We start from the raw sequence: 13,058 nt of genomic DNA, 5'->3' as shown, positions 1-13,058 counted from the left end.
ATTGATGGGAAAGGCTGTCTGCTACACTGCACTGCACTGTTACAGCAGTGAAAATAAGTATAGTGTTTACTTGACTGTAGTACATTTCCAAATTGGGGTGTGCAGGCTGCCATCTATTGTAGGTAATACAGTAACTATACCTCATACAACCCCACTTCAAATAATCTGAACTATCCTTTTAATATGCATCTTAGTGATTCACTGTTGTGCTGTTGGAGTGTATGACCTCAAACTCCCTAGATCTCCGTACAGTAAAAGGCCGCCATTTTACAGTAGCTCAGAGATGGATCCCACCCTTCCTGCTGCTACCACAATAATATCAGGCTGCTGCTCCCATCATGTGGCACATATTTCCTTGTTTTCTCCTTCAAAGAAAAAAATACAATAAATTGAAGGAAAAAACAAAGAGGAAGAGGACCAGAGAGACTTAGGTTGGCCCCAGGAACAGTTTCATCTAATGGGAGTGTGTTTTGGTTTTATTTCGAGGAAATGAGGATCAGTATGCCTTTAATGCAGTATTTGTGAAATACCCCACATAGGAAAAAATAACACTGATAAAGCACAGGAGCTCTGCCGGTAAACCCCTAAATGGCTTCAATGTTATGTTTTGGCTCGGATGTTTTGAGACCCTGTGATTAGCCTCTAAATCAATGGGCAGCATTGTTGTCACCGCACACACAGCCTCTCATACATAATGCATCCGAATTTAAAAGTCCCGTATTTGAGAAAGCCCTCATGTCTATGCTGCGGTGTAATGAAATAATCAGTCTTATTTTGACAGCACAAATCTAACCAAAGAGAAAAAAAAAATGTGAATTTGCTTTTTTCGCCATTCTCCTTGGCTGCTGCGTAGCTGTTCCTATTAATGTTTGAGAGGAATAAGTGCCCACAGAGAGCCTTTTCAACATTAGCTGTGTTCATTCATCTCCCACTGTTCTCCCTCCCTGTCACCCAGATTGATGGCCGATCCCGAGCCTTCTACGTCGCCAAAGAGCTCGTTGACTCAGAGAGACTGTGAGCATCTGCACTCGCGGATTCCCCCCCATTTGCACACTTCTCCAGCACGGCATCACACACAAACACACTGCATCAAAATTTTGTCGTTTGTGCCCCTGTATCCACTCTCCTATTCCTGCGGCATCTATCTCTCCAGCTCCTACATTCATTCATCCAGCTGCATGCAGAGAAACTGACAGCCAATTACACAAGTGTCTTGTGTAACTTATTAAATACACCAGCCTTGACCTTGCCCTGCTTACACACTTAACCATTCTTCTGATGCACTTTTCTCATCATGCATAATTTATGTAATTTAACGAGTCTGGTAGGAAGATTAAAACAGCTGTGTAGAAGGTTGTAAATTCCACACTTTAATTATATTTTGTGTTTCTTCTCTTCTTGTTTTCCAGACATGTCAGTGTCCTCAAGTACCTTCAAGAGGTAAGAAAGCCTTTGCCGCCGTGACATAAGTATGTCACATTAAATTTGAGTGTCTCCTGCTTCAAGGCCAGTGTTCATTTTGACAAGAATTTTACATTTTGTTTGCAGTCGCTTACTGAAAATTGTAGGCAGTTAAAGTTACATTTGTGTCTTTTTGTTTTGTTTTGTTATGTTTTCGTTATGCACTTAATATGGAGCTGAATTCTGTTAATGTTTGCTGAATGAGTTAGTGCCTGTTTTATGAGCCATGAGAAATCATTTAGAAGGAGTAGATGTTTACTGTGAGCTTGGATCTGTTAAATTTTACAATATGTTAGTGGAGCAAGGCAATGCACCCTGAATCCTGACAGATCTTACATTAAATTTATTCCTAAAAGGGAATTGAAATGCATATTATCGAATCAATCAACCAGCGTAACTGATATTTACCCTGGCAGAAACTACGGAAGTGTGTGTTTTCTGGCATCTTTTCAGGTGTTTTTTCTCCACAAGGTGTTCCGTCCTAATTGGGAACGTTATGCTCAGTCTTTCTTTCGGTATAAATATAAGATAAAAGTGTCCACAGATCGTCTCTCCTCTTTATTCGCACCTAATAGGCCAGTGTTGAAGATGAGACACACTTTTTAAGCAAACTAGCACTTCATTAGTGCTTTCAGATGGCTGGTAACTTATGTTGTCTGCTGAAACAGAGAGAACTATTTTGTCTTGTCCTTACTCGTCAGGACAGAGACTTTACTGTAAGTTTTGTCGCCAGTATTTTTTTTCTTTTACATCATTGTCACAATTTAGTCATGAAATAAAACACCAATAAATACTTAGCACTGACAAAATGAATACAGTTAATTGGCTCATTAAACTTTCTTAAAAACCTCCTGATAACATCACGTCCTGCGTGTCTGCTCCCCAGTCTCTGTCTCCCTCTCCTCCTCCTCCTCCTCCCCCTGGTTGTAAGGCTTTGCTCAGGTTTATCAGTGTTGTTGCAGCGAGATCTACTTCCTGGTCTTGACAAAGTTGACATGTTGTCCTCTGGTGTGGTCAGTTGTAAGATGACGCAGCATGCGTCCACCAGGCGCTCTGCTGATGCTGTTCTTTGTATCCTTACTCCACTGATATGTGTAGTTCTCTGATACTCAAGCAACGCAGCTGGCAGTCTGCCGCTCAAAGGTCACAAAAAGGCTGCAGGGGCCTTTTACACTAGATACACTGGATGCACGATGTGGCCTCCTTATGACCCGTTTGGCCATAAAGTGGAGACTTTTCCTCCTAGTAGATTGATTAGTGTAGTTAATGCAGGACAGAGGATTTAAAGGTGAGCTGTAGTAAGCTTTGCGAGGTCGACCGTTCATCACAGCCAACTGTTGTCATCTGCCTCCATCATTTCTCACTGGCCGCCTGTCAAAATAGGAGCACATCCCTGCAGAGTTAGGGATTTTTTTTACCCAAAATACCACGTAAGTGAAGATTCTCAGACTTTCATGTCATATTCTGATTTGCATTCCTCAGTGTCAGACTTTTGGATTTGGATTTCATGCCATATTTGTTATTGCCATCCATTTGCTATTTAATAACCTTGCAGTTAAAAAAACAAACATATTACTTCAGTGATTAAATAAATCAATGTCATAATCAATTTACTCTTTAAGTCAAGTACTTAAGAAAAAATATTGATTCTCCAGTTCATGGAAAGGGTTGACATGGTGATTCAATTGATATGCGTCACAACAATCTTTTTGAATGAGGTCATTATCAGTTATATGACAAATAGGGTCTATTAAATAGGGTGGAAATTAAATCAATTTTAAAATATATCACTATTCATTATTTTAATTCGCTTTGCGTTTTCAGGATTATGATTAAATAGAATATTGAAATTTTAATGAGACAAGTTTTGGATATTTATTTTGGGTAAGTTAAGTGTTTGATGTTGACTGTTTGATCTGAATTGATTAATAAAAAAAAAAAATCTTTAGAAACAACAACCATTCCATTAATTATTTAAAAGATAATCATTTGGTGCAGCCCTAAATTTACTCCACATAGATCATAAACCCTTGAATATGACATGACTCACTGAAATCAGTTTAGGAACGGTAACATTGCAGTGCTTTTTATCCAGAAAAAACATCAGCTCGATCATTTACATGTATTAGTTCACAGGCCAGTCTTGCCAGCTGTGGGTAGATGCGGTCAGTGTGGCATCTATATGTTTATGCTCTTCCATGGACGCTTCTATGTTGCGCTGCCAGTTTTCTACAGTAGCCCAAAACAGACAAATCAAACACTGGCTCTAAACATGGCCACCACAGGTTCTTCTACACACTTGGAAGGGGAGAGTGAGGCGAGATGGTGCAATTTACATTACTACCACTGGATGCCACTAAATACTACATACTGGTCCTTTAAAACAATCATTTGATTCTAATCAAAAAGGAGACTCACACAGGAGAGGTCACACCTTTTAAAGAATGGTGTGCAAGAGTTGCTATTAAGGTGATGGTTGCCAGTACAGATCTGACAGGTAGAGTCATTGAATCCAGTGAAACCCATCAGTCAACCTCTGCCTTATAACCTTGAACAAGGTCATACCCTGAATTTCTTATGTGTGCCCTCTCACCGTGATTTATGAAAGCCTACTGTGAGTACAAAAGCAGCAGATTAGTGTAATGTGTAATTTAATGCCGCTAAACAACAACTAATGCAAATATTATACAATGGATGTGTCTAATGATCATAAATCTGCAATCTCATCATGATGCATAATTATACTAATTAGCTGCTGTGTGCCAAAGCACAGACGGAAACATATGCTGCAAGTCAATATGGACATCAGAAGTGACATTTTGACAGCAATGTCCAAGTGTACCCTGGACTATTGAACGCATTTTTCAGTGTAAATGATCTTTCCTTGGCTTGCACTCTTCTTCAGCGATACCATAGCACTTAATTGAATCTTTTTGTCACCTTTCAAAGGTGACATTGAGGGCTTTATTTTTATCATACTGTTGCATAATTCATATGTACAGTGTTACAGTATGGGGACTTATTATACTTCAAACTTCAAACAGTGATGTATGGAGATATTAGTTACTGTTTGATGCAGACTGATGTCATAATTAGCCTGAGACAGTGTAATTCAGCTGGGAAATGCTCCAGCAGCACAACATGCACAAACACACAGTTTGGGGGGAAAAAAAACAGGAGCAGCGTTAAGTGAGAGGCACACATGAGCTATTGTTCCATTGTTTGATAAGGAATAACAAGAATACAAAGAATTTCCAGACCCTGTCTCCACATAGGAAGGGAGGCCGTGCTCCTCTTCTAAAGGACTTTCCCCTATAACAGCTTAGACATATGAGGCTCTGAGACTATTGTTTTGTTGTTGGTAACACATGACTTCAGTATGGAAGCCCATTTCTACTGGCAAAACAAGAAAAAAGAAACAACATGGTAAATCATAATTATGAGATAAAAAGTCTAAATTATGAGATAAAAATTCAGCATTTTGAGAGTATAGGTTGTGTTAGTTGGCAAGAATCTGGCGATACAATATGTGTCAAGATAAAGGGGTTTGATTCAATATATTCAGTATATTGTGATGTATTGCAGCAAGGTGATACACTGCTTTATAGTCTAATTTTAGGAAAACTGTCATAGTATAAAGAACACACTACCATGCCCATGAAATCTGAGTTTAAAAAGTTAACTTTTTTATGCAGTCAGAACATTGATGTGGTGGTCAGGGTAAATTGAGCTGCTGCCCTCAGGTTACCGTTTTAGGGCACCTGTTCGGAGGAATGAAAGATTTCATACCTCTTTCATTCAAAGTGCTATAGATGTGCTCAATAGCAACTAGCACTTTGTCTGTTGTCTCGCTGTTGCTGTTGTTGATGATGTGGCCCTTTTGTATCATGTTTTCATGTCAACTCTTGCTGGACAGCAAATTTCCCTGAGGGGACAATAAAGAAACCTAGCCTAAATCTTTGCATGCATCACAATATCACGATACAGTATTCCTGTGGCTCGATACAGAAACGAAACACAGTATCACCATACTCAAGTGTACTGATACTTTCTTACACCCCTATGAGATAAAAAGTTGAAATTATGAAATCAAAAAGTTAAAATTATGAGATTAAAATTTTTCATTCTCAACTTTTTATCTTGTAATTTCAATTTTCTATCTTGTATTTATGACTTTATCTCATAATTATGACTATTACTACTATTACTGTGTTTTTTTTTCTTTTTTTTACTGGTGGAAATGGGCTTCCACACCTCTGGGCAGATTCTCTGTGCTGCTGAGTTGTGACCGAGCATGACTGGCTGCTCAACCAGCTGCTTAACGTTGCTTATTGTCCTGTCTTACGTGAGGAAAATAGGGATAAGGTGGAGAGTGGACCGGCGAAATGGAAAGTAAAGCTCCTCTCATTCATGGATCTGAGTGTGTGTGTGTGTTTGTGTGTAACCTGGGAGACCAAGTCAACCAGAGCTGTTCAAGTCGCGGCTCTTCTCCCCGGCAGACATGATGAATGTTAACTCATACACGATCGATTGTGCATGATGAACGGCGTGTTCTGAAGTGCCCAGTGTCACCACATTATCTCACAGCCGACTGGGACAACTCTATTTGTTTTATGTCTGTGCTTCACTCAGAACTGGAGTAGATGAGCTGCAGACACTTATCCCTTACAGACACACACAGAGGCTTTATATATTACATTAGTTTGCCAGACAGCTTTGCCCACAGAGAAAACTGAGTTTCTTTTTTTTTTTTTACAGTAAAGCATGTCGACACCTCCTAATGATTCCCCTACTTTCATCTATTTTTGTCTTGATTTGCTGAGTAGATAAATAACCTCCCCCCTGCTTTTTCACTCCCATGTGCCATAACTCCTTATATTAGTCCTTGTAGTCACTGACACTGCAGCTATTAATGCCTGTTGCTCATGTTTTATGTGTGCTGAATGGACTTCAATGGACCCAAATTCATTGTATATCAGAGAAATTCTAGGTTCTTGTCAGCAGAGACATGAAAAGTGGGGACTATATACAAAACAGCATTGTGTCATTGAGCACCAAGGTCATTATGCAACAACACCTGGTGTGTAACTCTTGTGCAAGCAGTGCCACCTTTCCTGAAAGCCTGGACAGAGGGAGAAGTGGAGGGAAGGCACTGAGGTGATTTGAAGGGAGGGTTGCAGGAAGGATGTTTAGGAGGATCTGACCTTCCTTCCTTCCATTTTTCTTCCCTTCTTCATTCCTCATTCCTTTCATTTCTCCTGCTCTCCCCCTCCCTTCCTCTCCTAACTACCATTTCCTCCTTCCTCTCTCTCTTTTTATGCTCGTGTTCTACCCCACATTTTTGTCTTATTGAAATCCTGTTTTCCCTCTCTCCTGCAGGACTTTAGGTCAGCAGTGACAGAGGCGGAGGGTGAGGAAGGGGAGCCTGTGCTGGAGGAGCAGAGGTTAGGAGAGATACTGGGCGTACTCCCTCAGGTCTACACCCTCCACAGCAGCATCCTCACTGAGCTGGAGGAACGCATCAGTCAGTGGTAAGAAACACCACGGACCTGTTGTTGCGCATGGCAGTTTTCATAGAGGTGTAGCTGCAGCACAAAATTTTGTCAGTTAGATTTGAGTACATGGACACCAATTTCCTTTATTTTGTCACAACTTTCAAACAAATATATTATCGGCTGCCATTCTCATTCCATGCTAAAGTTAGCAATAAATTAATAAATAAAAAAAGTATGCAACATATGGATACACTTTTAAAATAAAGGTCTTGGGTAGGTTTAGGTACAAAAACAGGTCTCACACAAGAACACCTGTCTTATAGGTGAAAGTCCATGTTTGACTCACCCAACCACCCCAACTTCTCCCTGCCCAGACTCTCTCACTCTTTATACTATGTTTGTACTGATTGCTTTTGAAAATCATGCCGACTGTCACAAAAACGTTGAAAATTTGTGTCCATGTATACAAATCTATAGATTACATTTCATATTTCACAGACTGCAGTGATACTGTGCTGGCATTTCTCAAATGTAGCCACAATACACACAGTTAATACAGACTAATGCAGTATGGATGTAAAGAGACTTCCACTGTGGTCATAATTCATTCTCCACTGAGATCACAATAACTACTCTACTCTATCCTAACCCTGCTTTAAAATGCATATAATAATTCGAGAGGTAATTCTTTTTATCAAGAGACCTTTCATTGCTGCAATCACTGCTGCACTGAAGTGCTTTTTCGGGAGTTGTTAATATTAATCAGCTGTTTTAAAAACATGCACTCTAAAGTATTGGTGTTACTTTTCTCATTCTTAATTTGATGCCAAGTTTTGAAGGGGTGGTTTGTCCTGGGTTAAACAAGTACACGTATTTGCTTTCATATAGAGAGTTATACCTACCAGCACCTCTAAAATTCACCTGTTAGCATGTTTATGTGCTAAGCTTTGTGCTAAGCTAAGCTAACCTGCTTCTCATTGTACATTAAGTGGACAAATATGAGAGTGGTATTGATTTTTACAATTTTTTCTGTAAAACTCTTTTCTGTAACATTTTCTATAAAGAGAACAGCCTCATAACTACTTACGCATGACTTCCAACTGAAAGCAAAAAGTTTACATCCATTGCAGAAGGTTGTGTAAATGTGGGAGTAATTAGTAACTGGAAGAAAACTAGGCTTTTTGAGTGAAAGTGGTCACACCATGAAAATAAATTACAGACTTGTGAAATGCACTGCACATCACAGACTTTGCATTTATGTCTTTAAATCGCAGATATTCACTGTACATGAAATGACAAAAATGACTTCATCTCTGATTTTCCTTCCTTGTAGGGAAGAGAGCCAAAGGGTGGTAGATGTGATCCTGTCCCGTCAGGAGGAATTCAGAGTGTTTGACACCTACATCTCAGAGTATGATCGTAGCATGTCTTTACTGGAGGAGGACTGCAGGAGCAACCTGGCCTTCGCCGGCATCGTGAAGAAATTTGAGGTAAAACAGGCAGACTGGAACCTGACCAGACAACAACTGTTAATCTTCTTGTCTCTCACCATATGTTGTTATGTGTGTATTATTTAACTTAGCATATGTCATGTGGGCTTTGAGCACTGCTCAATAACCAAGAGATCGTCTTCAAAGAAAGTACTTTGACAGTCACATATTCAAATCTCAAATTTAGTTCCCATGTTTGTGGAGTGAAAGTGAAGCCTTGTGGGTGTTTCCAGGGAGCAGAGATCGAACCTGGTATTTCCCCTGGCACCCGCTCAACAGCTCTCAACTTAGATTTTGTCACCCAGCTTCCACAGGGAGATGATGGCCTTTCTAAACCCCTTCTATCCTCTCCACCCTCTCCATGGGACTAACCTTTCCACTGTCATGCTCGCATATTTTACACCCACTCAACACCAAATACTCATTCTTTGTCCAGCGTGGATCTCTTCATCCTCAATCCTCCCCGGAGAGCGGGGACACAGGATTTGGGTGATGGGATCAAAATTCAGCAAAAGCTCATTCTAAAGCTGTCACAGTGGTCTACATGTTGTGCGCCTGGTCCACTTAATCAATGCTTTGTCCTTATCTCGAATAGGAGTGGGTATAGTCGCAGCTGGTAACAATACAATTGACTACTTTTAACTAAAACACAGGATATTAAGAGAGCCTATAGATAAGACCACAAAGATATATCCATAGATTTCTCATTTCCATGCAGCTGTATCCTGGATCAATAAAACTGATTAACAATTTGCTGTATAGCAGGTTCTGTTATATAGCTGCTGTATAGCAGCACACAGGTCACCCTGAGCAGCATAATTCTTCTTATTTATTCTTTGAGTAATTCAAAAAAGTTTATGTACAATTTTAGTGTTTCAGTTTGTGTTAGACACATCATAAAAAGCCTTGGCCGGGCTTGTGTTTAATAGTGTTGTAGTTCGAGTTTCACAAAGTAGAGCCCAACCAATATAACGAAAGACTGGTTTTGCCCTATTCTGCATTATTCTGCATGTTATATTCTGCATAAAGAATATCAGCCATTATATATCGATCATTTTTACTCCCTTATATTTGATATCTGCATAAGGCCCAAACATTCAGTATCAGCTGGGTTGTATTACGTTACCTCTTCAACTCAGCACCTTTCTCCCCAAATTTACGCATTACCAGTTCCATGCTGGTTCCGGTTTGATAAGAAAAGCAAACGGACAAGCCACCAACTGTCTGCACATCATGAATATTCAGCAGCAGCTGCCCCCTCCCAGGAAAACTTTGGCTCTGCCAGACTTTAGTGGAGTTAATGTAAATAGACAGGAGTGGAGGTGAGAGACAAAGACTGTAAACCATGTTGAGTAAACACTGACCTTTACTATCTTGCAGCATGTTTTTACATGTGATGTAGACCAGCCAGTAGTTTAGCTCTCAATAACCTTGATCAAAGTCAATAATGCGCCACTTCATTTTAGCCTCATGAAGTTAATGTTAGTCACTTTTCTCACATCATAAACCACTAATTGCTATCTAGAGGATGCATAAATGGACTAATTTGCAAAGAAGGAAGTATGGAAGGATATCATCTCATCTAAGGACACAAATATGTTCTTTACTCCACAGAGGTGGTTGGTCTGAATAAAAACTCGTCCTGTATATCCTGCTCCTCACTTGTGTCCATGTAAAGGCTGTGATTAATCTTACACCTCTAAAATTAACACCCAGAGGCATATTCAATAACCTTTCCTCAGTCCACTGGCAGATTCACCACACCTGCCACTGCATACACACGCTGTATATTGTATTTCCCATATTGCATATAAGCCAGTAATATGGGGTCTGTCCTCCCCACCCTCCCACACCAGGGCATTGTGTGTATATGATGGATGCTGCGTTGAATCAGAGCACTGCCATGGGAATTGTATGGTGTGTGTGACCCCACTGTAATGAGGGAGAAGGAGGGCCGAGGGAGAGCAGGGAGGATCGCACAGGTCACGGGATTCACCATACCTACGACTGGGAGAGAACACAGTCATTTATGTGTCATTATACTCCATAGGGATGGAAATGTTGATTTAATGTTTTCATTTACTGCATGCAGCTACTTTTTCACATTTAAAACGGTTCATTCATCATCAGTAGCTGACATTTTATGCTCTTTCTCTGTGTCAAGTCTAAAATGCATTATATGTGATTTCTGCCGGTAGGGATCTCTCTTAAGTTAAAACAATAACAAAAAATGTAGATTGAGATTGTCATGAAGTAGTGGGGGATGGTGGGACCTGTTTTCTTCCTGCGTTTACATGGATCCCAGTATTCCCCAAGTAATCGGAATAATAGTATAAAGGGGCCTAATGCAAATACCTCAGCTGAGAAAGATTGGCCCAATGTGGCTGAATCAAAAGGAATTTTCGATCTAATTGAGAAGGATGGTGGAAACCTTTGATAAGCCTCTAGGAAAATAATGACCACCACGAGGAACAGAAACATGGTGGTAGCAAAATATAACGGGTCAGTAGCAAATGCAACTGCAACTAATATTGTTCCCAAGATACAACGTGGGTCCATCTTGAAAATGAATGGGTTGAAACCATGGATGTTCTATTTAGAACTGGATACTGGAAGCAAAGATGGTGCCTATTCATTTAAATTGTTTATCTGGTGCATGAGCCAAAAAAAAGTCTTCTAGGTTCTGGTTGTACTTTGGTGGTATGCGGCCCACTGAATATACTTCCTACTGACCCTGCCTGTGAGTTCCACTCATAGATTTTTCGTTGTGATCACATCACAGATTTTTAAATAACTTTTTCAGGAAAAAAGTTGTGTGAAGTTATTCAAATACAAAAGCTCCCTGGATTCATTAATGATACAGAGTCATAGCAGACCTTGTTTGCAGTTCGAGTGTCCTGTCAGCAGTTTTGCAGACACCCCTTTCATAATGGTGGCTTATGGGGAAAATGCTTTTTTGGCCACAGAGGAATTTTTTGCAATTCCATAAGTGGCCAGTGGGAAAAAAATGGAAGCAATGCTGAGCAGCAGTGCCCTGTCCAGGTTCCATTATACTACGTGGTTAAAACACTATCTCTTCTTCATCGTTTACTGGCAGTTGGCAAACTGGAAACACTTCTTATGTTATTTCCAGCAGATTAGACACTTAAATGATATACAGTATACAATATACGGTCTATGGATCCTTCACACGGAGCGGAACCAAAAAACTTCTATTTTGATTAATGTTTGGGACATGTAAACATATGTTTTAACTGATTACTTTATTTAGTGTCCATGTAAACAGTTATGTTGGAATTCCTAATCAGAATGATTTCAGCCGGATTAAAGAAATATTGTAAACGTAGCTACTACTGATAAACAACTATCATTTCTGATAAAAATCTGACATGACTCAGGTAGTGATTGTGTTTACGGACAAGGTAATGGTTTAAGTTTTATTCACATTATGTTTACTCACATTTGTCAACTTTCTTTCTCGCTCTCGGACATATTTTTTAAAATTATTTTCCTGGAAGTTGTAGCAACTAGCGGCTAGTGGGAAATGCACTGTTACCTTTAATAAATTGTGTATTTCTCTGGGTTTGAACATTGCTGGGAACATTTGGGATAATATAAGTACACGTGTCAACAAAATATATAGCATATGTCTGATGTTTTTACATTTTGAATGCCAAAATCTTACATATAGCTTTACACCCTTACCTCCATCAAAACCTCTCTTTCTCTTTCTCCTCCACCCTCCTGCTCCTCCACCTTTATTGCTACAAGCCAAAGTCCAGCAGTATAAGTGGTAGTAATTTCATTGTGGATGTGGTGATGACAGTGATGAAGTAGCCACAGACCCTGATCAGATCAGAGCTACACCCTTACAGGATTAAAGTCTCCTCTCCACAGCCAGTCGCTTGTTTACCACACCATCTATAAACATTGGCCGACACAGTGCGGTGTGTGTGAGAGTGTGTGTATACATGTTTTTGCCCCCCTCTTTTCGTGAGAGCGTGTGTATTCGTGTGTGATTGTTTTGCAGGGACATGTCCGTACACAAATTGCGTGGATCATATGAAACTGGTTGTAAGTGTTGTCAAATAAATTGTGTCCACGATACATTAATAAATAATTGAAGGTCAGGAATTTTTATACAGTAAATAAGTTAATAAATAAATAATTTGCATTAAGGTTAAAATGTATGTATTGAAATCTGTTGTGTAAAAGGTAAAATAATATAATTTACTAAAATGTTGCAAGCACATATGCTCTAGTTCATTGTTTAAATTGTACATTTATTGCCCGGAACCAATGTTTTCCTTTTGTGGCGCACCTACGGTTGAGTTTTTTGTGGGACTATATACAGCGCAAGGCGAACGCCTCACGAGGCCTTATCTGTTTCTCGTTCGATTCATGTTAACGTCTGAAGCTTAAGCAGACGTTGAAGAGACTTTAAGGAACTTAAAGTAACTTGAAAGGATTTTCATGGACCAAACCTCTCTCAACAACAAGCGGCCAACGAGGTACTTATTAAAACTGTAAATGTTCTTCATTTCATGTCGGTGCTGAGCGCCATGTTATATTTGTTTTTATTTTCATGTTCGTTGTGCCTTGTGGCTCATTT

General features: G+C 39.7%; 1 protein-coding gene across 2 annotated transcripts in view; it reads left to right on the top strand.

The window, feature by feature from the left end:
* Nucleotides 1–13,058, top strand: part of fgd5a (FYVE, RhoGEF and PH domain containing 5a) — a 56,898-nt gene that overhangs the window by 16,165 nt on the left and 27,675 nt on the right. For both annotated transcript variants that reach the window (XM_084729160.1, XM_084729153.1), the window contains exons 4-7: nucleotides 956–1,014; nucleotides 1,410–1,440; nucleotides 6,841–6,992; nucleotides 8,290–8,446. In XM_084729160.1, coding sequence (XP_084585286.1) covers nucleotides 956–1,014; nucleotides 1,410–1,440; nucleotides 6,841–6,992; nucleotides 8,290–8,446 — 399 coding nt within the window. The remainder of the gene's footprint in view (nucleotides 1–955; nucleotides 1,015–1,409; nucleotides 1,441–6,840; nucleotides 6,993–8,289; nucleotides 8,447–13,058) is intronic.

The sequence above is a fragment of the Lutjanus erythropterus genome, chromosome 2 (genome assembly GCF_056507025.1).
Source record: "Lutjanus erythropterus isolate fLutEry1 chromosome 2, fLutEry1.hap2, whole genome shotgun sequence".
In the NCBI taxonomy this organism is placed as follows: Eukaryota; Metazoa; Chordata; class Actinopteri; order Lutjaniformes; family Lutjanidae; genus Lutjanus; species Lutjanus erythropterus.
The sequence above is the reverse complement of the archived record's forward strand: the minus strand, read 5'-3'. Positions and strand labels throughout refer to the sequence as shown.